Raw genomic sequence first — 27,605 nt, 5'->3', positions numbered from 1 at the left:
GGCTTTATTCAGGAACAAAGAAAACAAATGAGGCTCATTTATCTGGTCTCCTAGCAACAGCTGACTTGATGTGTCTGTTACGCTTTGTGTAGGTGTGTGTGTGTATGTGTCGATCTGGCTGATCATTGACATGCTGGTGATTTTCCTCTTGAAGTTCAGTAATTTATTCTGCTCTGATGGACTGATCTTTAGACAAGTCTCTATGTCTCAAACCTCCACAGTGAAGCTGCCAAAAATAGTACACTCTATAAAAGTATAAAAAAACTGTATTTAAAAGTTGCTATTGAACTTTTTTTTGCAAGGATTGATTCCCAGGTAGGGCACAGAATCAACAAAATGACAAAACAGGCACAGGAAGTAGTGAGAATATAGACATTCTTTTCACTTGAAACTTATTGGCTTTCACTTTGTTCACCAGTTAAGGTTCAGGTGTTTAATATTAAGTGGCATCTAGTGATGAAGTCAAACGTAGCCTGCAGCCCCTCGTCATCCTCAACTACAGTTACTATAAAACTATGAACAATGCTAAAGAGCTGGAGTTAGGGTTGTCCAGTGGTTCCCAGCCTTTTTTTGCTCATGACCCATTTTAACATCACAAATTTCTGGCTACCCTAGACATTCAAAACAGAGACTTTTTTTGCTCAAATTAATTTATTTTTGATCATGTAATAGTTTGTTATGCTATGTTGCAAATAAACATTAATTTTAGATGACATTTAGGCTATATAATGTATATTATTATGGACGGAGACAGACAAGCCAGGTGTAGATTACTGCACAGAGTGAGAATTTGATTTTCCTTGGTCAGGATATTTACAGTCAGTCCAGCTTGTATTTACAGGCTGACAATTAATACCTGAACAAACAGTAACTCAAACTATGAATTGATGAAGAGCTGCAGCATCTGAAACCGGACCAACAATGGACATTTGAAAGATACACAGTAACACAGTGCTTCAGTTTCAGCTTCACAGTTTGTCATGTCTTTTATGGATTGTGACTGTCTCTCTCAACTCACCATATATATACATATATTATATATATATATATATATATATATCTATATATATATATATATATATATATATATATATTTTTTTTTTTTTTTTTTTTTTTTTACACTTTTTGTCCTGTTGTTTTTTTTTTTTTTTTTTTACCAATTACTCGAAATTTCGGACAATCCCACGTGGGGTCCCGACCCAAGGTGAAAAACAGTGTTAGTCTGATCTGGATTGAAACAAGGTGACAAGGAAGTACATTCAGAGCCACTGTAGAAACTTGGCAAAGTACTAAATGTGCATGACCTTAGTATAAATTGGATTATTAGTGCTTTTATTTTGAGAGCATCAAAATGAGCTGAAAGTGAGTTAAAAAAAAATCCATAGAAAGGAGATCTCATCCATTGTGACTTTCACATACTGTTACAACGACTATTCCTATTTGTTTTTTTTTTTTTTAGGTTTATTATTATCATAACATTTTTAAACCACGAAAAAGCTTCTTAGATTAAAAATCTCTTATCAAGAGTGTCCTGTCCAAAAACAGCAGCAGCAGCAGAGTTCCACAAATGGAAATCACGCCATACATCCACTAATATCACATAAACACACTGAAAGTCAGTACTAAAACAAACTTAAAACTGATAAAACAGAGATATAAAACATCATTATTTTAAAAGGTACTAACAAGTATAACAACAATATTCCTTAAAAGCATCTCAAAGCCGAACCCATTCAGGTCAGTTGGAAAACATCTACAATCCACATTTGTCCTTTTCCCATTGATTTAAAATTACTCTGAATGTAGTAAAGAGACCAGTTCCTTCAGTTTAATTGTCTTCTGTAGGTTGTTCCAGGCAGTGGGAGCAGAATTTTGAAAGCTTTCTTACCCAGTTCTGTTCTGAGTTTTGGAACTCGTAAAAATAACAGATCCTGGGAATGGAGGCTGTAATTATTCAAGTCATTCCAACAAATGTAGACCACCAAATAGGATGGAGGTAAGACCTAGGATACATTTAGAAATAAAAGAATACCAGTGTTTTAATGTTAAATTACTATTAGTTGTGTGAGATATGTACAGCTACCTTTCCCATACTTAAGAACCTGTTGTTATTTGGTGACTGACTGAGTAAATACATGTCAATTCTAGGATATGTCAGTTACATTTCCAAGGTGAGAGTTACTTTTTTGCTACACCAATAACATTTAAAGTACAGGAGAGGTATTAAAACGTTATACATTCAGCCATAATCATTATGACCCTTAGGGTAAAGTGGTATATTTTTCATTAATTTCAATGGGACCTGTCAGTTGGTGGAATATATTAGACAGCAAGGTGAACATTTAGCCCTCGAAGTTGATGTGTTGGAAACAGCAAAATAGGCCAGAGAAGGGATCTGAACTTTGACACGGAAGAAACTGTGATGGGTCAAGAGCATCTCCATATCTTGTTCATTCCCAGTGTGAAGTGGTTAGTACCTACCAAAATGTCTGAAGAACAAACAGCTGGATCTCAACCAGTGGAACATCTATGGAGCAGAACATTACAAAACAGCTCTGACCCGAGCCTAGACTCCACCGACCTCTGAAGGTGGTGCTATGGATCTGGGCCAAGACGTCAGCAGGTCCCTGAAGTCTGGGAGTAGAAAGGTGGAGTCTACATGGATCAGATTACGAAAGGGCTTCAAAACGTTAGTGGAAATAGAATATAGCTTTTGACATGGTTTAAATTGCATGGCCCTCTTTTTTACACAGAAGGACTTAAGGCTGTATCGCGCTTGCAGAATATATTTATGTAAATGGAACATATGTTGAAAATAAACAGAACTTAGACCCTTTTTGCTAACTGTCTTTCTTCCATGAACATTTTGAAGACCCCCTCGTATTTGTCCAACACCTACAAAGATGATCATTGTCCTGAGACTGGGATGTTCTTCCCTAGTCCATTTTTTTTACTTACCACTGCAGACAGGAACACCCAAAAAGACCTGTAGTTGCTGGAGATGCTCTGACCCAGTCATCATCGTTACAGTAGAGACTGGTCAAAGTCACTCAGTTCCTTATGTTGCTCATTTGGCTTTTCCAACACATGAGCTCAAGGACTAAATGTTCACCTTGCTGCCTCATATATCCAACCCACTGAAAGGTACCATTGGTAAGGAAAGAATAATAACAGTTAAATCAGTGCTTGTTTGCGTACATTCTCATTTGTAAAAGTAGCATTCGGCTTATCAGTGTAAGCTACATTTGCTGACATTATCCTCCAAGTACTTGCTGACATTCCATCCCCACTCGTGGTCTTAAGTGGACTATAGGTAGCATTTATTTAATGTTTTTATGGTGAAAGTGTTGGTAAAAATTGTAAATGTTCTGGCAAGCCATAAACGGGATTTTTCTAAGTCTGGATCCCAAATGGACTCCAAATTTCTTTTTCCATCTCAAGCTGAAAAAATGTGAGAACCCTTGATGTAAGCGATACTGCACAGTGAACTCTTCACTGTTGTGAAATGAACTCAGATTGGGAGATGCATGATGTGATCACCCTGAAACAGGTTTATTTCATAATAATGGGTGGCTTGTACATTATTCTGCTATTACATAACCTGGCAATTACTAAAGAATAATTTTGTACTCAATGTTGATGTAAAATAACTGAATCAATGAAAACTGGCTCGAACAAATACATTACAAGTACATGGCAATAATCTGAAATAATCCACCCATAGGATGCTGTCACTGACAAACAAGAATCAAGAACTTGCACATACAAACTTATTTTTAATTTAATTTTTTTTTTTATTTTACCTTTATTAACCAGGAAGTCCCATTGAGATTAGAAATCTCCTTTGCAAGGGAGACCTGGCCAAGGTAGCAGCCATACAAAATCCAAACAATACGAAACACAGACAGGATACACAATGAACATAAAACACAATAAACAGTTATTCACCCATAATGGCATCATGAAAAACAGTGACATTCCTCCTTCACTGCATTCTCCATGATACTTGTAAAATCAATTAGCAGAATACAATACTATTTACAGTTACTATGAGGCTTTTTCTTCATATCTAAAGCAGAGTTTACTTTTCTTAGTGAACTCACACAGGAATCAGGCAGTTCAGATCTATACTGTTTTAAAAAACTCATTTGCTCTTTGTAGTGAATTACTGCAGTAACAGTGTTTCTACTTAAGTAAAGCCTGACAGAGGAACTATGTGAGTAAAAGGGAAGCTGGATGGGTGGGGAGCCAGCTCTATTCTTGGTGACGTCCTTCTGTTTGGGTGTGGCTTCATAACACTGTAGTAAACACGGCTGTGTGTGAATAAGCTGAGGCGTCTTCCCATCAACATGCTCCGACACGCTCCCCACCGTCTCTGACTCTGCAGTTGCACAAGCGCACACACTACACACAACTGGGACCTGGGGGCTTTAATGTTCACTTGTATAGGGTGAACTCATTAGTTGCTTTGACCTTTGACCTCCACTGTGAGCCTGCAAGCAGACAGTCTGAAACATCACGTACTGTAACATGTTGTACTATCATTACCTCCGCCAAGGAGGGTTATGTTTTTGCCGGCATTGGTTTTGTCTGTCTGTCTGTCTGTCTGTCTGTCTGTCTGTCCGTCCGTGTGCAAGATAACTCAAAAAGTTGTGAACAGATTTGGATGAAATTTTCAGCCAATTGGTGATACTGGCACAAGGAACAAATTAATAAAATTTTGGTGGTGAATTGGGGGGGGGCGCTGTGATCTGCCTTGGCGGAGGTCTGCGCTCTCCGAGTGCTTTTCTAGTTACAATAGTCACCAGTTTTGCATCAAACCACCTAAAACACCACAGTTTGGTGAAAATATATATTTTAAACACCTTGAGCATCACTTACTCAAAGGCAAAATAACATAACAACACTATTTAGAACCAACAACTGTATTAGCCACAATATATTCAGGTGAAATAGAGCAACCTAAGAATAATAGTAGGGTTAAAATAGACAATAGACTCTAAAATGTGCTGGTGCTCTAATGGTCCTTGTCATATCACACCAGGTTTTATTAAGTCCAGATTTAGTGCATCCAAGAGTATATATTTGACAGGGACAATGCTCATTATCTAAGAAGGTAAAATTTATTTGTCTTTCTTTACAGCAAAGAAAAGAAGTAATATCAGTCAGTTATGATGGGCTGTCATGTTAAAGTACTAGGTTACTTTATTTTTCATTGTTTTGGTACTATTTCCTCCTGTTCTTTTCTCTCCGGCAGCTGCTCTTACAGCTGCTTCTGGCTTGATTGTGAGAATGATTTGCAGATGTGTTCAGTCTTGACCATGTTTTTTTTTTTTTTTTTTTTTTTTATCTAAGCAGTCATCTAGATTATCTAGATTATCTATATATAGCCATCAATCTATATTCAACTGAATATAAGTAAATATGTAAATGTCCTCAACTGCACTGCCTGCTGCACTGTATATATCTATTATATTCCCATGACTGGTAGGGATTTTGACAGAGTAGGTGATGGTCAGCATGCTTGTTTTATCAGGCTGACATTTAAATGAAACTGTCTGCAAGGAATAAGCACCACACTTTTGTTGTTGCCATATACAACTCAAAGTCCTGACGGTAAAATGAGGTGCTCTGCAGAAGACATATGATCTCATCGCCATGCTTTTATCCCAGAGTTGAAAATAAAACATAATATTGCTGGTTTAGTACTGTGATTAAATGCATATCTTACTTAATAGAAACATCTTAAAACATCATGGCAAGAGTTTAAAAAAAGAGAGCTGATTTTGTTTTACCTCTATTATCTTCCTCAAGATCACTTCCTTAGGACAAATATTTTGAAAAGTTAAAGTGTAGGTTCTGGAGGTTGCTTGCATCATCCTTGAAGGGCGTTACAGCATTATTCACGGAACTTCCACTGTAAACTGATAGCAGAAAATAAAGAATTTGATGCATGAATACGGACCAGAATGCAAGAAAAAAAGTGTTTGATGCTCAAGATTTACATCTCATGCATTATCCCAGTGAAAACATGATAGAAGCAGTGGCTTTTCATCGACCTTTTGATTGAACAGATGTTTTTTAATGTTAAAAATGGCAACTAAACTTTTACCCATTAATAATTTAACCCAGAGAGTGGATTGTTTTATCTTTTTCCCCCCATCTACCAGTCCACATGACTGGTGGATTCAGACACATAATCGCATTTCTTAGTGTAAGTATAACATGAAGTGGTGTGAAACATAGCATAAGACTACTCAGCAAATTGTTGATTTCAATGATGTACATCTTTTCATTTCATTTATTTATTGTATCAGACATGTAAATAGTTCAGTCCATAGAGTATAATAAACATTAAAATAATACTAATAATAATAATAAGGGTTATAAATATAAAAAACAACACGCATGCACACACCCTATCTTCAATAACAAGTATAAAGATGCTGGTGCCAGTATTTAACAGGTGTAGAGTCAGCATAAAAGTCAGAGTTAACAATTTTAAAAATCACAACATTTCCAGAGTGACTTAAAACGCAGTATAAAATTCAGATTGCGTTCCATAAAATCTCATAATGAGAGCAAACCATTATTAAAACATAACATACCACTAGCAACTACAGTCTACCATAAAATAGATGTACATCTGTCTAAACATAAACATAAACTAAACATAAACATAAACATAAACATCTGTAATAAAATACATTTTAATTCATGGTTTTTCGTGTTTTTACCCCTTTATCATAAATGCAGATCTCAAGTCACTCTCATAATGTGTATTTGGGAAGGACACTATATGTATATTTTCCATATGTTTGAGAGTCTGTGCTTTACATAGGGAACAATCAACATTGTGCTCCAACAACAACAATGTCCATCACAAAGAAATGGCACAAGCTGATGCATAATAAATCACCAGAATGCAGAAAATTAAATGCTCAAAATTCTCTAATGGAGGACCCCAAATAAATGTATCCACCTCCAGCGCTCAAGCACATCCTACGCCCATGCTCCTAAACCTGTGCAATGAAGACAAGGAAATACCGGATAATGCTATGGCTTTTATTTTGAAAGTACGGGCTGTATTAAAAGACATGTCCAATACGGGGAACTCGCTGTGGATTTGGTAAAGTTAACACAATAATGTTGGCTTCACGGTAATGTTAGATTACTACCGATACGTCCTTGTTATGGTTAGTTTTATATAAAGAGATGTGCGCTGTACAAAATTAGTTTCCTGGTTTATTTTGAAAATACGTAACAGGAAGCGGTACGTCGACAGCGTGAGCTTCACGTCAGAGAGCAGCGGCAGCAGGAGGGAGCGGCTCTGGTAGAGAGACTTTTACATAGACTGGGAGAAACAGAGAGAGAGAGAGAGAGAGAGAGAGCGAGGGGAGAGCGCCAGCGGAGCGGACGAGTGGATGACTGTAAGTAGCGCTTCCTTTCTCTCTTTTCCCCCTATTTCCTCTCTTTTCTTTTCTTTCTTCCCTCCATCATGTTGATGTTGATTTACCGGGGACTGACCGGGACTGACACCGACAGACAGACACAAACAGACAGGGAAGCAGACAGGCCGGTGCCCGAGCCGAGCTGGGCTGGGTTTGCGGAAGCGACCCGGCGGACAGACGGAGCGACAGACAGGACCTGGTGACGATAATACTGTTGATATTAGACACAGACAGACAGCTCAGCCCCATCATGGCGGGCGTGAGAGCTAACTGTCTGTCCGTGTGACTGTCTCGCGCTGGCAGAGGTCTGTCTTCTTCCAGTCTACAGTTTGTCTCCGGTCCCGCGGTCCGTTAGCGGGGTCTGTTGGCACAGTTGGCCGGGTAGGGAGTCTTCTAAGGCGGGTACAGAGCTGCGGAACTCCCGCTGCTTTGCTAGAAGAAAAAGGGGAGGTAATGAGAAGTAACTCTGCTGCAGACTGAGGAGTTCAGGAGTTTGGAGGAAAATGTCTATCTATCTGTCTGTCAGTCTGTCTGTCTGTCTGTCTACCTGTCTGTAGCATATAGACAAGGCTTGGTTTTATGCTTTTGCTGTTGTACTGTCAGCAACACACACACACACACACACACACACACATACACACACACACACACTGAGTATTGACAGGCCCCACCTAGTTCTGGTTGACTCAGGGATCTCTGTGTGTTTGTCTGCATCCCTCTCCTCTTCCAACTTTACTTTAGTAGATTAACATCGTGCTGCCTTCAGGTGCTTATTGGAAAAGACAGGACTGCACATTGAGTGCAAAATAAAGGAAGTTATGTAGAGGAATCAGTCAGGTTTGAGGAAGACTTGGTCAGAACCATCAGTATGTTTAGTTTGTGTATGGGCTTGGCTTTATCATCATTTGTACATTTGTGAATTGCAATAAAACTTCAATCAGTGTCATTCAGATCTTTAAGGTCACATTTACGTGCTTTGATGTAATTCCAAAGAGTCTTTAGTTAGTTATAAATATAACCCCATATCATTAAAAACATTTAAAGTGGGAGAGAAGAGAACCTCCAAAATGTGGTTTGGAAGAAAAGGAGCAATTTAGTTTCTTGTAAATCCTTATGGAGTCCATATTGGAAATGCTACTGTAGGAAGTAATTACGTTACTGTCTCTGTATTTACATCAAGTTACACCTTTAAATTTAATGTGATATTAGATTTTTTCCCATTGTTAAACTCTGTTATATTTTCAAGATGTAATGGACAAAATAACAGGAACACCCGCACAACTAAATTCTCTCCAAAGTAACCACCTCTGCCTTATCCATGCTGAGCTTGTAGTTTTCAGGTCTCAGTTTGTGTGCTGTGCAGTATTTTGTATTGGCATCAGTACTCTCTGACTTGCTATCTGTGGTTTCCTGCTGAAGACTTTAATAGTAACTCATTAATATTTTCATTGAATTTACACTTTTCAAAAAGTTGAAATACTGTCCTTAAACATCTGGCCACTGTAGGACTGTGGACTCCAAAGTGAGGCCAATGTGGAGTTGTCCTGAAGATTTAATTCCGGTGACAACCACTACATGCTCGCTGTAAAAAGCCTTTGCTCCTGTTGACTTTCATTGAACTTCTCCCTAAAACACTGTCAGTATTTTTTTCATGGTGATGTTGGTCTAAATTCTTTTATTTTGACCCTGTAATAAGTGTTTCTAGTGGCCCATCTTTAAAATTTCCCCATTAATAGATTTCAAACCTTCTGTTTGCTGAATAAATCTTTTCTCTGTTCCTGATGGACATTTCAACTGTTCCACTTTCCTGTCCCAAACTTAGGGCAAGGACCCTAAATGTATTGCTGTAGTGATTTCTAAGGTTGCCAATTGTCAGTGAAACCTATACCAATGTGACTGGTGAAGCACTTTCCTGAACAAATATAAAAGACATAACAGATCAGCATGCCATGAAGATATAATGAGATGAAAACAACAAAAACAATGTAAAATATGTTCCAAGATTCTAGCTAAATGTATTTAACCTCGATTTGTGTTAGTGTTAGTTTGTTTGTTTTTGTGTTTGTAAAAAATGACGATGTATTTTCAAAGTATGAGTGCTTAGTAGAATGTGATGTGACCTGACAAGACCACACAGTATATAATATTATTAAGCCTTTCAACTGTCCAGCCTTAATGATGGTAGTGGCACAGCCTAAAAGCAAGTAATATTTGTTAATTTTAATGTTACATATCATTATCCTCATAGTATAATTACCTAAGTCATATTTTTGGCCAAGTAGTGATATCTGCATAACTTTACTTTCCTAACACGCTGCTTCATTTTGCATCACTGGCTATGACCTGCAAAAAAATATGACTTAGGTCATTATTCTGTGAGGCGAAATTATATTTTGTGCTATTTCTGTTACCCATATTTGCCGTTTGTGTAAATTCTCCTGCTGCCAGTAGGGATCCTAAGATATGTTATCATCCTAAACAGGTGCTACACTGTCAAATCTGCATGCACTTTTATGTAATTTGGAAGTTAGAATTTATAGGAAAAAGTGTATTCATTTGACAGATTTTAACACCAAATCTGCAGCTCGATAGCTTTTAGTATCAACTTTCAGCGTATTGTTTTGGTTTTCTGTCTTGATTTCCTATATGTACAAGATTAAACAGGAATTTGATGCACCTAATGTGTAGATATTCATGTCCTCTAGCAGAGATTTCACTTTCCCTCCAGATCTTCCTATGATTCCTTGAACTCGTCTGGACTTGTTGCATCAAAGTGCAGCAGGCTTTGTTTAGACCTTTAGGCATAAAATCCATCTTTCTGGAATGTTTTACTAACAGAAGGTTAGCTGAAACTTCCCTTAATTGTCATTCTTTGTTTTTAGAATTGTATTCTTTAGTATGCAAAGTGCTTGTTCATTAATATATTATGTCCGGTTTATTTAATTTTGTCTCCTAAAATCACATTTGCACATTCAAGCCAAGTAGAACTTTATTTGTCCCTAGAGGCAACATGTTGTACAGCAGCAGCAATGACACAAGATCACAAACACACAGTTAATTAAATGTGACAGTTCAATGTAAGAAATACAATAAAGGAACAGGTGAAGTGCTCAGTGTTTAAAATGAACCTGATAAACATGAAAGTGATGGTTGCCAGTGTGGTTCTACAGATATTGCCTTTTTCTGTTAGAGGTAAGCTGTGACAGTTGAGCTGTCACAGATTCATAAAAAGGGGCAGAGCCTGCATTTTTTGTCTTCTGTTACTCTTACATTCTGAGATGGGGAAGTTTATTGAATTACAGGACTGTGGGAAGCTCCTCTAGTCAGGCGAGGCAGTATGGCCATATAAGTGAATCTGGATTGTGTTTCACTGTTACGGATTGCAGAACTTCTCTTTTTTTTTTCTCTACATGCATTCAGATTAAACTCGAAATGAAACAAAATCTCTCTGGACCATGTATAAGTGCAGTATATTGAAAAGACAAAGAGAAAGATCAAGAGGAGATTTATGGATGTGGTGAAGGAAGACATACAGGTAGAAGATGCATGGTCAGATGGAAGATAGAGATATTACTGTTTAGTTCTGACACCACCTGCTTAACAACCACACTTGCACATTCATCTCATCACCACGGTAACCCTGACAGACCCTTATTAACAGAGATGAGAAGCTGTGTGTTGTGTCATGTTTCTTCTTGTTGCTGCAACTACACCAATGGCTGCACACACACAATGAGGCATGACTGGTATGCATACACAAATACACAGACACACAAATATGCACATATACATTTGAAGATCATAGCAACAGTAACTAAGAAGGATTCCACTGTTGTGACATCACCACCAGCTGTGTGGTCATGTGATCTCTCTCTTTTTATTAACTCACTCCAGTGCATGCTGGGTAATTATTACCTCCCAGTGAGAGGGAGGAGATAATCATCTGCGAGTGTAATTGATAGTTTTTACAGCACCAGGTGCTTTGCAGCAGCAGGCGGAGCTTACACGAATGCTGCTTTGTGATTGGCTGCTGGGAAGTGATACCCAGGAGTGAAGATAGTAACCTCGCTGTCTCCCTCTCTCTCCCCTAGGAGGACAGACAGTCAGGATGCGTGAATACAAACTGGTTGTTTTGGGATCAGGAGGTGTCGGCAAGTCAGCTCTGGTAAGTTACTGAACCTGCTTAGTTATTTGATCTGATGATGATAATAATTATAAAGACTGAATTTGTTTTCTGCAGTTATGATTTTGCCATGAAAACTGCCTTGAGTTGGAAATGCTGCAATTTACATCAGCGTTTAAAGGTCCAATGTGTAAGGTTTAGAAGGCTCTAATTCCCAAATGGGTTATAATGTTCATTATTATGCCACCGGAATCACCTGAAAATATTAATCATTGTGTTTTTGTTATCTTAGAATGGCTGTTTATATTTACAAAGAGACTGGAACATCCACCCATATCCCTTATGTTGTGATGCCATGTTCTCTAAACACACTTCCTCTTCTTTTTTTCTGTTTTACTCTGAGTGGTGTCCAGTGTTCAGGTGCATTATGCTCACCTGCTCTGAGTGTGGGCTACAGTTCATATATTCTAACCTAAGACTGACTTTCATGAAGGACATTGTTTGCATGAGGGAGGGGTATGACTTTCAGCTGGTTGCAGTCTACAACTTTACCACTAGATATCAGTATATAACACACATTGAACCTTTCAAGCATGATTCTATTCTGTGATTGACTGATTCCAATATGAGTATGTTTAGGAACCAGGCAGATAAACTCTACAAGGCTGAAAGACACTCAAGGAAGTTAAAGGTTCAGAATGTGAGATGTAGTTTCATCACTTAGTGGGAATAGAATGCTCTTATCATCGAGAGAGATGTAGAGATGCTGAAGCCTATCTCAGCTACCGCTGGGTGAAGGTGGGGGGCACCTTGGATGTGTTACCACTTCATCACACAAAATAGACTATAAGATTCCACATATGTTTTCATTTGTGTATAATCACAAAAATAAGGCATGCTGTATTGATGCAGCTAAGAATGGGCCTTTTATAAATCTACATAGGCTTTCCTGATATGTACAAGTATAAAATTAACCTTATAATTAATCTGAAGTGAAAACTAAATTAAAACTTGTCAATTCCTCAATATAAAATAACAGCAAAAATGATTTATGCACTCACAGTCCTGGGAAACACTAATCTGGAATCAAAAATCAAACTGAATTACTAAACACAAATAAAAACTAACCGAAGTCTCTAAAGTGGGATAACTCTGGATGCCACTAAATCCTACACGCTTATCCTTTAACTTGTCCGTTGGTTGTAAATTTTAGTATATTTACCATCTTTATCTTTCTTCCAATATACTGTGGTTATTAGTAGCTCCAGACCTATTGGTTAGGTCTAAAACCAGGGAATAGACTTACATTCAACTGTTGTTCACTGAAGTTAATGTTGAAAAACTATAAGAAATGGTGCAGATATTGTAAATCAACTTTTGGAGATCTTGTTGAATGATAAACATGCAGGAATTTATCCCAGACTGGGTTATAACAATTTTTATTCTTGTACTGGTGAGGATTTGCTGCGGTGTTATTAAAGTGTTTCTGACAGTGTTGAGACCATGGAGATTGTATCATCACCTCTGCAACATCATGGGTAGATTTAGCATTTTAGGTTGTGTTGTGGAGTCAAAGATTTTAAAGATGAGTTCATTTAAATAGCTGTGAAATTACTGTTTAATACCAAATGTGTGAACACAGTAGTGACTGAGCCCTAGATCCACTGATCAAACTATATTAGTCCTTGAATTTACAGTAATATTTCATAATGATGTTGTGGTGATTAGTGGGTTGTTATATATTGTAAATGTGATGTTTTATTTGTTTGTCTCGTGATGAAAATTAAAGATTCACATAATCATCCCACACAATGTAGGAAATTGGTTGTCTGCCCATGCCACATCCATAAAAACCATTAAAAAACATTCAACACCATTAAAAGACATAGCAAGATGGAACAGTAAGGGAAAACATAAGAATACATATCAGAATAAAGCAATACAGCTCAAACCTGTCATATGGAAAGTACATAGAGTTACTACAAAAAATAAAATGCATATATTACAAAGTTAAATATCTAAATACATCCACATACACACATGAAGAATATGATATAAGAAATAAAGCCTTGTTACATTAAAATATTGTGCATTTGTTGTAATATTTCACAAAACTGGTAGTGAGTTTTGTGTGGGCTGGTGTTATCTCTTTTCAATGATCATCCTTGTTGGTCCTTCCGCTCAGCACACACACACACACACACACACACACACACACACACACACCACACACCCCCACACACACACACACACTGTTGTGAGTCTCACTACAATGAAGTGCTTTACTCCAGATGATATAATGGAGATGTGTCAGTGTGTCACATTAATTCCAATCTAATGACTTCCAATAGAGGACAGAACAGAGCTCCATTAACACTACTGGCCTACTTCTCTTTATCTCACTGCCTGTCTCTCTCTCTTTGTGTCTGTCTCTCTCTATCTGTCTCTGTCTCTGTGTCTGTTTTCCAGACTGTCCAGTTCGTTCAGGGAATCTTTGTGGAGAAATACGACCCAACGATAGAGGATTCTTACAGGAAGGTAAGACAGTGTCCCGTCTGTCTCTCCATGAGCTTGACGTGTACAGTGATGTGGAGACAGTCTAGTTTTGATGGAGGTGACTGGAGTCTTGTCAATATTTGTCTTATCCTTTATTTGTTTAGTTTTATTAATTTACTTTCATGTGTTGGTTTCATTATTAAAATTTCAGCGTTTTATTTGATCTATTTCTCAACCCTTTGGGCACCTGAGTTTTGTTTGGGGTTTTTTTTGTTTCTTTTTTTCCATTCAGTTATGTTGCTTGTCGCAATATTGTGACATTGGCACACAAAGGGTTAATATGTAATTTCCATAATGTTTTCATAATTCAAGTTTATTCAAAATGCATTGATTTTCCACTAATTTACTCTTTATTTAACTTAATTTCTTTCTAATTACACATTATTTTTATGGTTTTGTTATCACATTTTCATCATTTAATTTTGTTGTGTACATTAGTTGCAAACATTTGTCTCATTATTGGCCTGGCAGTCAACTGTAAATCATTTGTATTTGCACTAACTTGTAAGATATGTGCTAAACAAAGGCTGAACAACAACAAGAGCACACACACACACACACACACACACACACATACACACACACACAAATCAGTAGATGCGAAGAGGAAAAGAGAAAAATAAGGCAAAAATCTAACATATAATGGCAACCTAAGGCGGGTGCTTTTTATTTTTTGTTTTATTTTGTTTGCAAGTTATCTTCTGTTTGTGATATATATCTCATATTGTGGATGGTTGCAAAGTGGTTTAAGGATTTTCACTGAAATAACAGTTTGTTACTCTCTAATGCCACATGAGTGAATTACGGAAGAGGATTAGGGCCACTGGGAAAAAAAAGGTCCAATATATATTTTTTGTTATTATTCTGAGAAAAAAGTCAGAATTCTGACTTTTTTCCTCAGAATTTTGACCTTAATCTCAGAATTCTGACTTTTTTCTCATATTAATAATAATAAAAAATATATATATTTTGGACCTTAATTAAATTTTTTTTTTCCAGAGGCCCTAATCCTCTTCTGTAGTGAATGCATGATCCACTGATGAGATTTCAAGAAAATCCTTATATTTACAGTGTTGCAAACTCATTGTTTAAAAAGCAGTGAAAGTACGATCATCTGTAATTTAACTATAATATTAGGCTAAATATATTAAAGGGAATGCAAAGATCTGACTCTTACTTTCTTTTTTCAGCAAGTCGAGGTTGATGGGCAGCAGTGTATGTTGGAGATCCTGGACACAGCAGGAACAGTAAGATCACTGACCGTCTAATGTCTGGCTCTTTCCATTAGTTACATAACACCCAACTCATTAACCATTTACGTTATTTTCTAATGAGTCCATGTGGATACAGTCATAACAGATTAGTTAAAAGAGTCTTTAATAAACCGTAGATGATTTATTTGCTACACAATAAATAAGGTACTTTGCCGAGTAGATGCTAATGATGCACAATAAGAGAAACAGTAAAACACTCCACAGTCTAAAGAACACCTGCTGCCTGGTGATGCTTCTATACAGGGTTATTCAAAAGAATGAACCGATTTCATTACAGAATATTTTAATAAGGAAAAGCAATAGAAAACTTCAGCCAAGTCACAAGTATTCTACTCACAATCAACTTTTATTTCTGTCTTACAAGTGTTCAATGTGGCCACCACCTGCAGCACGGGCAACATCAATGTGATAAGAGAATTCCCCCTAGACGCGTATCAGCATATCGCAATCCACTGAGTTGATCGCTGTTGTTATTCGATGTTTAAGGTCGTTGAGGTTAGTGGGTAGCGATGGAACATAAACTTTTATGTAGCCCCACAAGAAAAAATTACACACTGTTAGGTCTGGGGATCTCGCAGGTCAAGCACAAAGAGCAAGGTCTTGGGCCCGCTTCTGACCAATCCATCACCAGGGCACTTTTTCATTTAAAAAAGCTCAAACTTAGAAACTCCTCTTTCAAATGGACACTGACTCATTCCACAATGATACTTGAGAACTGAAGCAATGCATCATGAAATTGGTTCATTCTTTTTGAATAACCATGTATTTTATAGATCCAGTGATGATTATAGATCTGAACCTGAGTCCAACTATTGCCGACAATTTCACGCTTGTTTTTTTTTTTATTGAACAAATGTATGTGACAGTGTAGTTATAAGATCAACAAACCAGCAGTAAATGTTTTTGAAATTACACTGACTGAGAAAAAAAATCACAGCTGTAAAAAGCAACTTTACAACCTTAACCACCTAAACAAAAGTAGATACTATTTAAAACAAGAAAAGCACTTGGAGAGCGCAGACCTCCACCAAGACAGATCTGCCCCCCCCCATCACCACCAAAATTTTATCATTTTGTCCTTGTGCCAGTATCAACATTTCCTGAAAATTTCATGAAAATCCGTCCATAACTTTTTGAGTTGTCTTGCTAACAAACAAACATGCACGCAAACACACAAAAGCAAAGTGATCACAATACCTTCTAGCGGAGGTAATTATTGGCTAGACCTTGCAGGAGGATTCATTGAACAACAAACAATTTTACAATCCCATAGTTGTGATGATCGATGTATGGAGCTGCAGACAACTGGATTTTCTATTGAAGGAAAATCAAGAAAAGGTGTTACTTCTTGTTATTTGTGTTTATCAAAATAGTTATGGTGCCCCATAAAGAAGCGTATTTTTGGTGGCTAAGATATAGCAATTCTCCTTGATTTTGCAATTGAGGACAGAAGACCAAAAATGTCCTTCTGAGGGTGTAGTTAAACTGTTTTCCTAAAGTAGGTGGCAGTATGATGGGCAACTGTAACTTCATACATCCAACACTGACTGTAGGTTTGAAGCTGTGTCAGACTGACTGGACACAAGGAGGAACTGTTTAGATTTTGTTGGGTTAACGTCATTGTGGTCCTACTAAATACAGTTCTGGACATAACTCCCAGCAATTCAAGATCTGCATGATTCAAGGACAGTGGAGAAATATTATTGAACTTATTTTTGAACTTATTATCCTTGTTATTGAATAAATATGTGTGACAGGACACACATAGCCTTATGTAAAATCAATAGAAATATGCAGTAAATGTGATACTTTTTAGGCTCAAGCTGTTGTTTCAGAGATCATAATGATAAACTCGAGTATGCAGCTGCTTAATGTTATTTCTTAAATGAACTAAAATGAACAGAACCAAAAAATTAACAGTTTATATTTTCCCTTTGGCAAACATCTGTGTATTGGACCACAAATTACACATCCAAAACAGTAATACTTTTGTAAACCCATATGCAGCTATACTTGAAATTTACTGATTATTAGGATCAGGTAATATTAGAAATATAATGTAAAATAATCTATTTACTCAGTAGTCCACTATGCGTTTTACTGTTTTATATCAGATTTGCTGACCAATCAGTAAACAAATTCAGACAAACAGGTTTTCACATTAATTTTCAAGTTACAGCTGGAGGATGAAGGAGTGCAAACAAGACAATTTATAATTGAATCAAATCTAAAGCATCACTAGATCCTGACTGTCAACTCTTCTTTAGGAAATGTACTGTGTGTATACTGAATATGTGCCTCACCACCACATCTGTTTGTCCCTCTGCAGGAGCAGTTCACTGCAATGAGAGACCTGTACATGAAAAACGGTCAGGGCTTTGCTCTGGTTTACTCTATTACAGCCCAGTCCACCTTCAATGACCTTCAGGACCTCAGAGAACAGATCCTCAGAGTGAAGGACACAGAGGATGTAAGGCCTGCACTTTATTCTCCAGTTTGGGAACAGATGTTTGGCAAATGGTCTTGTGCCGAGGTCTTTCTGTAAAATTTTTTTCTCCTTTTCTGTAACATTTTACTCTATCTTAAGTCTTTATCACTGAATTGCAAAATTGTTACAAAATTGTTATTCTTCATAAGCAGCGCATCAGATTATTTGGTCAAACATGTCTCTCGGGGACCATAACAATAAGAGACCAATCAATTGACTTTAATTTAGGAGGATTGAAATAAAAGTACTTCAGTTGCAGATTTTTTGGGGATTTTCTTCCATGTTTTAAAGCTTTGTTTTAAACTGTAGAATGCTGGTTGACAGCAGTAAAATCACACACAAAAAATACATAAATGTCATAACATGTACTGTTAGGACTGAGAAGTCCTCAGATCTTTTGTTTTAGAACAGACATCCCATTTGCAGTAATGAAAATGAAGATAAGATGAAACTCCATATTACAGTGTTGTCATATCTGGTGTCGGCAGGTTCCCATGATCCTGGTTGGAAATAAATGTGACCTGGAGGTGGAGCGTGTGGTGGCTAAGGAGTCTGGCAACGGCCTCGCCCGCCAGTGGAACTCCTGCGCTTTCCTGGAGACCTCAGCCAAGAGCAAGATCAATGTCAATGAGGTAAACACACACTTTCTTATCAAGTATAACTTTAAGTCTACTTCAAACCAGTCTTTTTTACAAAACCAACAATCCAAACCCAAATATAGGAAGTGTATGATCCACTATAGTCATTGGTTAGTAATATTTAGAAGCTGCAACAATTATGACATTTTGCTTGAAATTACTATTATCCAAACTGATTAACTGGTACAGCTAGTATCCATTCATTTTGCAGCATGCAAGCAAACTATACTTTTTATTAGTTAATGTAGAAATAAGAGAATAAGAAAACCATAACATGAAGACTTATGAACTTGCTTTGACTAATCATGAAAAAAATCAATAAATCGGTCAGCATCCTAATATTTGAAAAATTTTAATGGTACTTAAATATTGTGTATTGGGCCACTGGAATCTCAAAACCAAAAATAGCATCACAAATATCAAACATAATTTGTTAAGGACAATGTATCTCTGTTGTTATTAGCCAGGGCAGTTTTCCTGCAGGCTGATTAAGAGCCCCAGAGACTCAATGCTACATCTAGTGCAAGTCACAAACTTTGCACAGCTGACATTTTTGCTCAAACCATTTTCATGCTTGTTTTTGTGTGTAGATCTTCTATGACCTTGTGCGACAGATCAACAGGAAGAGTCCGGCTCCAGGGAAAGCTCGCAAAAAGTCCACCTGTCAACTTCTCTAATGACACGTAGGTTTCAAACATTCTGTTACGTCATTAAATACATACAGTTTTATCATACACACGTGATTATAAACACCCTTGTTCTCTTTCTCTAGTTTCTGCTCACCTGACCGACTACCAACCAATCACAGGGACATCTTCCAGCTGGCCATGCCCCTTTAACACAACTATGTCATCATCAACATCAGCCACCTCTGACCTCTGTTCCCATGACAACCACATCTCCCACCCCCTCACCACACTGTCTAAGAGACTGTTGCCTTGGAAACATTAAAACCAAACATCAAAAACTGTGGCTGCTTTGATGATGATAACGATGATGATGAAGAGGATGATTCTGCTGTTGCAAGAATGGGGCTGTCCAAACAACTGCCCAATTTAAAAACCACATTTCCCACGATGCCCTCTGTTATGCCATTTTGCGCTTGGAAGTGGCTTATTGCTTTTAATTTTAAATATTTCTTTGCTTTCTTTTTTAAATGTTTTTCCAGCAGTCCCGAGCCACTCGCATGCAGTTTGACCACTTCACTGTCAGCCTTGACGATGTCACAGGGAACAGGGCTGACTGTGTGTGTGTGTGGCTCTGGTTGAACCTGTGGATCCTTACAGTGATTATTATTACAGTGGTTATAATTATGATTTTTGTGAAATGATTTAAAGTCATGTAATGTTTTTGGTTTTTGGTTTGGGGGCTGGGGTGGGGTGGGGGTGGGATAAGGGATGCAACAGGTCATGGTCTCAGCTCACCGCACCAGTAGCTTTGTGTTAGCATTAATTACTATACAAATGTCCTGTTTGATTAGTGTTAGCTTTTTAGCATGTTCTTCCAAACTGGATCTACAATACATACATACCATTTTGTGACTCACTGCTAAGCATTAACATCATTACTGTCATTATTAGCATTAATAGCAATTCCCCAAGGAAAACCAAAATTAGCCCCTAACTCAGGAGGCTAGCCGAATATATTTGAGTATTGTGTGAATGCTAATGAAGCAAACAAAAAAATGCTGATTGTTAGCATTGTACCAGTGAAACTATGTGTAAACAGTTTTGGGTCACCTGTTCTTCCACGTGCTAATCTAACAGGTGTGTGAGGGGTGTTAGCTTAATTGTTATTATCTTAAACAAATGTTAGCTGCTTGTCCTAGTGGCTAATGGAATATGTTGGGAGAATTGTGAGGGAATGCTAACAAAGCAACACTTCAATCGTGTTGAAGTGTTATCGTTTGTGATTTGTGCTTGTAGCTTTTGACTGAGCGGCAAACAGAGTTTGTTATGGTGTTTAGGATGTTAGCATAATTAGGATGTCATCAAAGCTGGGGAAAGACCATCCTGTTGGTTTAATAGGACTGTATTAACAGTGTTGTGATGTGAACACCACTAAGTCATTGCATGTAGAGCACCAACAACTAAAAAGCTTTCTCATCAGATGTCTGTGGAATAGCTTCTCCTGCTGGAAGCTTATACCATGTATTTTCAGTGCTGAGAGGGAATACTAAATAAGCTAACACAGTGTCTGTGCAGTGTGATTAGAAGAAACAAATGGAGGCTTGTTACTGTGTAAATAGTGTATTAGGAATATTGTGAGGAAGGGAACTAGTTCTCAAGAACAGTTTCAAAACACCAACTATGAAATGTTAGTAACTGAAGAATGTCTGTTAAGAAATCATAGATATGTTAACTGAGAATTGCTTGTTGGAATGTATTGGGTATTAGTGCCAGAAGGATTTAGGCTAACATTCAGTGTAGCAGTGCGGTGAGCTGACTCTAGATCTGCTGCTCAGGGCATACATGTTGCCTTCAAACAGCAGACTCACACTGGTCCAGTACCCTCCCTATATATCTATATGTGAGTGTATGTGTTTGCTTGTTGTGAGTGTGTGTGAATGTGGATGTTGATCTGCCACATAACAACAAAGAACCAGGCCAGTTTCTGTGACAACCCTTAAAACCCAGGAGGCTTTTTGTGTTATATTTACTGAGCAGGGCAGGCAACAAGTGTTGTTTCTGTCTTATTAACCTTATTATTACCTGATTATTAACGTTATTAATACAACACAGCTGAGAGGGAAACATTGACTTAGGAGTGATGATGGATATAGTGAGCCAGAATGAAGTGGTAAAAACACAAGAAAACTCCATGATCTTATTCAGAGTATGTGCTGAGCCTCATCCCATTAGTCTTTAGAGTAATGGTGAAGTTTGATAGACAATGTCATATTTACAATTATGGTAGCAGTTGTCCATCAGAATTTCCCACAAGCAGACACCATCTTTGTGAAACGTCAGCAACTGGACAGACTGAGGCTGGTGGAATGGATGTGTGGATTTGGCCCTAAATCCAGATATTTCTGTTACTGTAGTGTTTTTAGATGTTCTGCAGAGATTAGCACCTACATTTGAAAAGTCTGAAAAAGGCTGGGAAAAAGCTACCATGATGTCTTATTATATACAAAAATGTAATGTATGGATTTTTTTTATTTTTCTTTTTTGATGTTTAGAAACAACACTGATGTTTTTACAACAGAAGACGCCAGGGAAGTTGTCCTTTTTTTTTTCTTTTTTTTTTTTTTTTAGGAAGACAGATGAAAGGAATTCTCAATGAAAGACTATTGAACAGAGGTTAGACAGAAAATTATATCAGCACTAGTTCTTCCTCTATAACTATTTTAAAGGGAAGTCCAGACCTAACCAAAAAGTGGAGCCTGTACGTTGCCATACCTTTGTGTCCTCAGTTTTATGTTGGTTGAGTGATGGTGGCTAATGCTAACATGGTGAAAGTGTTAATATGGAGCAAAGGGACACTTAGTTTTGGTTTCAGTGTTGTTACATGTTAAAGGAGAACGTTTAATCTCAGTGTTTTTTTTAATGTCAGTACAGCTGAGGGTGGAAGTTGGGCTTGAAGTGGGAGTCCCACCACCATGTTTTTGTAGGTGTGGCCTGTTAAGCAGCCAGAGAACGCCTTTAACTATCCGTTACCGTTGAAATGTGATGGCTTACATAAAAAGTTGGACCGCCCAGTGACCTTTGTGAGAATGCTGTGCACAGTTGTAGTATCTGAAATGCTGCAGTACAGTGTCGTACTGCTGTCAGTATTCTGGTTCTCCTCCAGTGTGTTCAGTCATGTAGCATGTTTATGTTTCTGTCAGTACTCACTCTGACCTCCAGGAGGTGCTGCAGCACTTTGCATGCCGAGCAGAGGCTTCCAGGAGATGGTCTGTTTGCAGCCATGACCCAGCATTTCCAAAAAAGAAAAGAAAGCCTGCAGGTGTTTTCAAAAAACCTATTCTTTGAAAACACCTCCAAAACGTTACAATGTAAAGTTGGGTGGATGAGCTTATTACTGCTCCCTTTGGATGCATGTTGATGACAACCTAAGTTGTTCTTTGTGTGTTCTTCACATCAAACAGGGGGGAGCAAAACCAGAATAACAGACGCTGTGGTAGCATTTGTCATTTCATGAATTTTGTTGGTATTATAATGTTTGACTGGGATTAAATAGATATGTCACATTAATGTGTCAGAGCTAAAGGTCTTAATATGTTTCAAATGAATAAGTTGTCAAACTACAAGAGCTTTTGAATGATCTCATGTTGCACATTTATAAAGCATAATCACTGGGTAAATGAGTGCAATTGCTTTTCAATTGAAGAAATTGTTAATTACGCCTGCAGAAAGGTGCTTTTTAACGCTGTTATGCAATCTATTGTGAGCTCTGCATTTGAAGCATACTGAGGCCTTTATCCCAATGTAAACGTTGGTTAAAGGATATTTTGATTCTCAATTTTTCAATTTTTCTGTCTGAGAACAAAAATTCCATATGAAGATTTAAACAGATTTTCTGTAGTGTAAAATCCCACTATTTCATATAAGACATCAACAAATATATTGTCTATATATGTGATTGTTCCGAGCCAGATAATGAAAAATTGTGTATCCTTTAGGATGGATATATTTTTTTACTTTTGATGCAGCAAGTCTAGCCATGTCTCTCTGCTTCCAGTATCTGTGTTTAGCTAAGCTGAACACATGTTGGACCTATTTCTGCACTGGACTTAGAGATTAAACTGATTATAATTTTCTTATCTGAGGCAAACGAGTTGTGTAAAGTGGAACTGAAGTGATGAGTGCAACCACAGCCACATGCAAACTGGAATGATTCATTCACATTGAGAAGAAATTATTTTACATTGCTGAAATAAATCTGCTTCTTTTTCTCTGTATGGCATGATGACCAGTGAAATGTAAAAGAAACCTGCTCAGCCACTTGAATATCAGGTCAAAACTCATTTTCATTTTTATGGTTTATCTGTTAGGGTAAAAACCTTCCTTTCTACTGGTATAGAAGTGGCTTGAACTGGTTTCTTCTAGTCCAGAAACCCACAGCAGCAGCGGGTTTAGGGGTGGGTGGGTGGGGGTGAAGCCAAATGTAAAGTTAAAAACTTAAAAGCCTTAAATGAATAAAAGTGGTGCAATTTTGTAACAGCAACATATGATTTGCGGTTTTTGTGGATCAGATACCTGGATCTGGGGTTTGAAACTGTTTCAGCTCAAAATTCCCCTCCAATTTGGTGTATCCTCAAGAAAAATACAAATAAGAATTGTGATGTTTTATCAACTGACTTGCAGTTTACAGCAGTGTAGTATTAATACGCTTTACTGCCTAATCCTCATTAAAGACAAGCTGTCAGAATGACAGTGGTTGCAGGAAGATCGTACCAGCAGTTGAATTCCAACCCTGGAATGGTAGTCAGCTACCAACACACTTAAACATAGCATTCATTTGTACATCTTTGTGGATATTAGACTTTGAATAGACAATCCATAGATCTGTGGAAAGAATGTAACTATTTAAACATTTGCAATTTCCACAGAAAGATTCAGGAAATTGAAAATGATCAAATCTGGGGAACTGAAATAAAAAAAAGTATTACAATGTTTGTTTATGAAAGAATTTTAATAAATAAACTGGTATTTAGATATTTTACGACATCACATACATTGTAACTTTGATGGTTTTTACTCATGAGTTGGTGTTTTTGGAAGGATGCTTCATTGTGGTAAAGGTTTAGCCGCTTTGTCACCAATACGCCTGCGCAGGACGTTGAGCTGCTATAGCAACGGCTCCAGCTTGTTCCCGGAAACTGGACAGGTGAAGGACTCGTTTAGCATGCTAGTCAAGTTGTCTGTGACTGTAACTAGCGCCTTAACTAATTCAGTTCATGGTGTAATGACAAATAAGTGATCTCTTCCGGTGTTTTTTTCAGCGGGGGAGAACGCCATGACTGTCCGGTTCAAGGTAAACTAGTTGCAAGTGTTAGCATTAGCAACATGTCAGTCAGACAAACTAAGCTAACTGTTGTCATTGCACTAATTGTAATATTTACAGCTAGGTAATTACTAAATTAAGGATATGAATGACCATCGCTAACATGTCCGTGTATCGGTTTACTGGACAGAAGCATGTACGAGTCTGCAGAGTCAGGATTAAAGTGATTAAATCTGCTATAATCAGAGTTAATCCATCACACATTGTATTCACTCATCTGCTTCTCGGAGCATCCAGTGGATTGTGCAGAAAATATAATTTATATTTTATATATGAGCGTACTTTGTTAATAGGTAAGATGTCTGAAGTTCAAATAATTAAAGGATTAAGCTTTTCAGAAAATGAATTAATGGTCAAACCTATAGACTGTGTCGGAAAAGTAATTTAGGCATTGTGGCCATTGTTTGGAAATTTTATAAAGTAGATTGATAAATTAGCTGAGAAAACAACCCTCTAACTGATCATAAACCTTTTTATTCTTTATCTTCTTCTTAAATTGTTTGTCTCAGAAACATGATGTAGCTTGGGAAGAGAGGCCATTAACATATACCGATTATGATTCTCCTTTAAAAACTAAAAGCAGGAAAAATGTGTATGTAAATGGTACTTCACCTATATGCAGATGCAGAAAATTTTATCAGAAATTCTGTTATTAATTTTAGGATCCCCCCCCCCCAAAAAAAAAAAAAAAAAAAAAAATTGTTCCACTATGATAAGATTGTTGTTTGTTGAAAAAGGGATCATATCTTAAGAAATCTTCCTGCTACAGGAAAAACCGAATTGAACAAGTAAAGCAGAGTCAGGAATGCTTTGTGTGTTTGCTTCTTTATTTTAGTGTCAGAGTGAATATCAGAAAAGCTACAAGGCTTCCCGGTCAAGAAGTGTTTCTCCTCAGCGCTGTGCCCATTTGCCGGCCTGCGCTCTGACCAGATGGGTAAGAACCTGACCATGTCTCTCAGTGGATGAAATGTTCAAGATAGATTTCAAGTTTGTCTGTAGTTTTCCCACTACATAAACAAAAACAATGTAACCAGAACATCTACTGTCTGTTAGATACTTGAAAATGGAACAAGTTGTAATTACGGTTAAATATGAGGCATTTAAATGATACAACTAATAGTAACAAACAGATACCAAAAAAAACCAAAAAAAAACAACAACTTTGGATTAAGATGCATGTTGGTTGCTTTTTCTGTTAATGGTAAAGGGCCTTTCCAATTAAGAACTATAACTAACTCATAATTTCACTGTTTATCTGTTGTAGAATACACACTGTGTAGAGATGCAATCTTAATGTGTTTGGGATCTTTTTTTTTCCGCTAAGTATACAGGGTGGGGAAGCAAAATTTACAATATTTTGAACCAGGGATTGAAAGACAGTGTATGACCAATTAGTTTATTGAAAGTCATGAGAATTTATTTGCCACAAGAAAAATTACAAAAAAGAAAATGTTTTTATTCTATGTGTCCTCCTCCTTTCTCAGTAACTGCCTTCACACGCTTCCTGAAACTTGCGCAAGTGTTCCTCAAATATTCGGGTGACAACTTCTCCCATTCTTCTTTAATAGTATCTTCCAGACTTTCTTGTAATAGTTTTGCTCATAGTCATTCTCTTCTTACATTATAAACAGTCTTTATGGACACTCCAACTATTTTGAAATCTCCTTTGGTGTGACGAGTGCATTCAGCAAATCACACACTCTTTGACGTTTGCTTTCCTGATTACTCATATGGGCAAAAGTTTCTGAAAAGGTATGGATAATAGTGTTAGGTATGATTATGACATCAATATATGTTTGGTTTCAAAACAATTGACGTAGTGCCTGCTGAGAAAAAACAACTAAATGTTCATTGTAAATTTTGCTTCCCCACCCTGTAGAAAAGGCGAAAAGAGTTATTAATCCCCTTTCCCTTGGAAAAATAAACAAGTTCAATTAAATAGGCCCTACTTCAACACTAAATAAAGGTCCACAAGACATTTTCCACAGAGTGTCAGCACAAAATGATGTTTATCTTAAAAGGCCCATAAAAAAAAATGTCATCCAAGTCCAATTCAGGGTCACAGAACTGATATCCTCTTTACCATCACTGTCGCTAACTGCATTTAGTAGGTTTAGAAATTAATTGATTTGATCTGGAGACAACCAAGTGAATCTCTACTCTCACGAGTCATGGATCTGTGTGTCTATGTACTCGGATGTGTTGAGTCCTGCCACATTCGAATTCCAAATGGTGTCACCCACAATCCTCTTGGAACTTTTAGAAGATACAACAACATACATTCAGAACAACATATACTCCTATAGAGGCTGCCAAAAGTCCCATAAACTACAGTAAGAGGTTGAATTGTAGGGAGGAAAGGGACTGTTTTAGCCAAATCTTTCTGTAAACCCAACAGTCTGAGCTAAAGTGAGACAGTCGAGTGAATCCATAATCTAATCTCTTTCCTGAAATTCACTTGCAGACAGACAAACTACTCATGACTGGGTTACTCACAGAATCAGCTGCAATGTGAGTCCTCTGATTCAGATTTGGCTGCATACACAATCCGCTACACTGTGAATCCTCTGATTCAGATTTGTCCTTTCAGGTGTGACTGGGTAATTCTCGCTCAAATGACTCAAGTGACACAAGTAACATGTACTATCTGGATCCTATCAGTGACTGATTCAGAATGATCCAGATTCTTAAAATGATCTGAGATTCCCATGACGACACAGCACCACCCCAACACAGTTTTTTTTTTTTCATATTTATATTAATAAGAGTAAGATAAATAAAAGCTAAATCTGGCGACATGTAGTTCTATCCTTATGGCTACTGTGCTTGGTGAGGACAGTTTAATATCACCACAAAAGATGCCATGAGGTCACTGCTGATGGAAATGTATGTAGATGCTAATTTTTTTGTAGGAAGCCCCCACCTCATAAAAACTATACATGCAAGAATCATATATTGCCAATGGGTCGGAGGCTAAATCACCATTTTGTTAACTCATTTGGCATTTCAGAAGACTTAACATGCCAGGACTCACTAGGACTTTAAAAACAGAGAACAAATTATACA

General features: G+C 37.4%; 1 protein-coding gene and 1 long non-coding RNA gene across 3 annotated transcripts; both read left to right on the top strand.

The window, feature by feature from the left end:
• Positions 1-7,311: 7,311 nt before the first annotated feature.
• On the top strand, positions 7,312-23,431 carry LOC115429662 (ras-related protein Rap-1b). Of its 2 annotated transcripts, none has more exons than XM_030149298.1 (8): positions 7,312-7,430; positions 11,543-11,616; positions 14,044-14,112; positions 15,321-15,377; positions 17,734-17,874; positions 18,381-18,524; positions 19,121-19,213; positions 19,303-23,431. In XM_030149298.1, the coding sequence occupies exons 2-7, from the start codon at positions 11,560-11,562 to the stop codon at positions 19,205-19,207; spliced, it is 555 nt and encodes a 184-aa protein (XP_030005158.1). In that variant the 5' UTR covers positions 7,312-7,430; positions 11,543-11,559; the 3' UTR covers positions 19,208-19,213; positions 19,303-23,431. The 2 variants fall into 2 exon arrangements, with proteins under 2 accessions (XP_030005158.1, XP_030005159.1); XM_030149299.1 differs by lacking the exon at positions 7,312-7,430 and adding an exon at positions 7,702-7,901.
• Positions 23,432-24,305: 874 nt separating this feature from the next.
• LOC115429627 (uncharacterized) lies at positions 24,306-27,581 on the top strand. The gene is made up of 3 exons (XR_003936815.1): positions 24,306-24,509; positions 25,375-25,473; positions 27,004-27,581. It is a non-coding gene; the product is annotated as an uncharacterized LOC115429627 (long non-coding RNA).
• Positions 27,582-27,605: the final 24 nt, after the last annotated feature.

This window comes from Sphaeramia orbicularis, chromosome 12 (assembly GCF_902148855.1).
Source record: "Sphaeramia orbicularis chromosome 12, fSphaOr1.1, whole genome shotgun sequence".
Classification (NCBI taxonomy): domain Eukaryota; kingdom Metazoa; phylum Chordata; class Actinopteri; order Kurtiformes; family Apogonidae; genus Sphaeramia; species Sphaeramia orbicularis.
The sequence above is the reverse complement of the archived record's forward strand: the minus strand, read 5'-3'. Positions and strand labels throughout refer to the sequence as shown.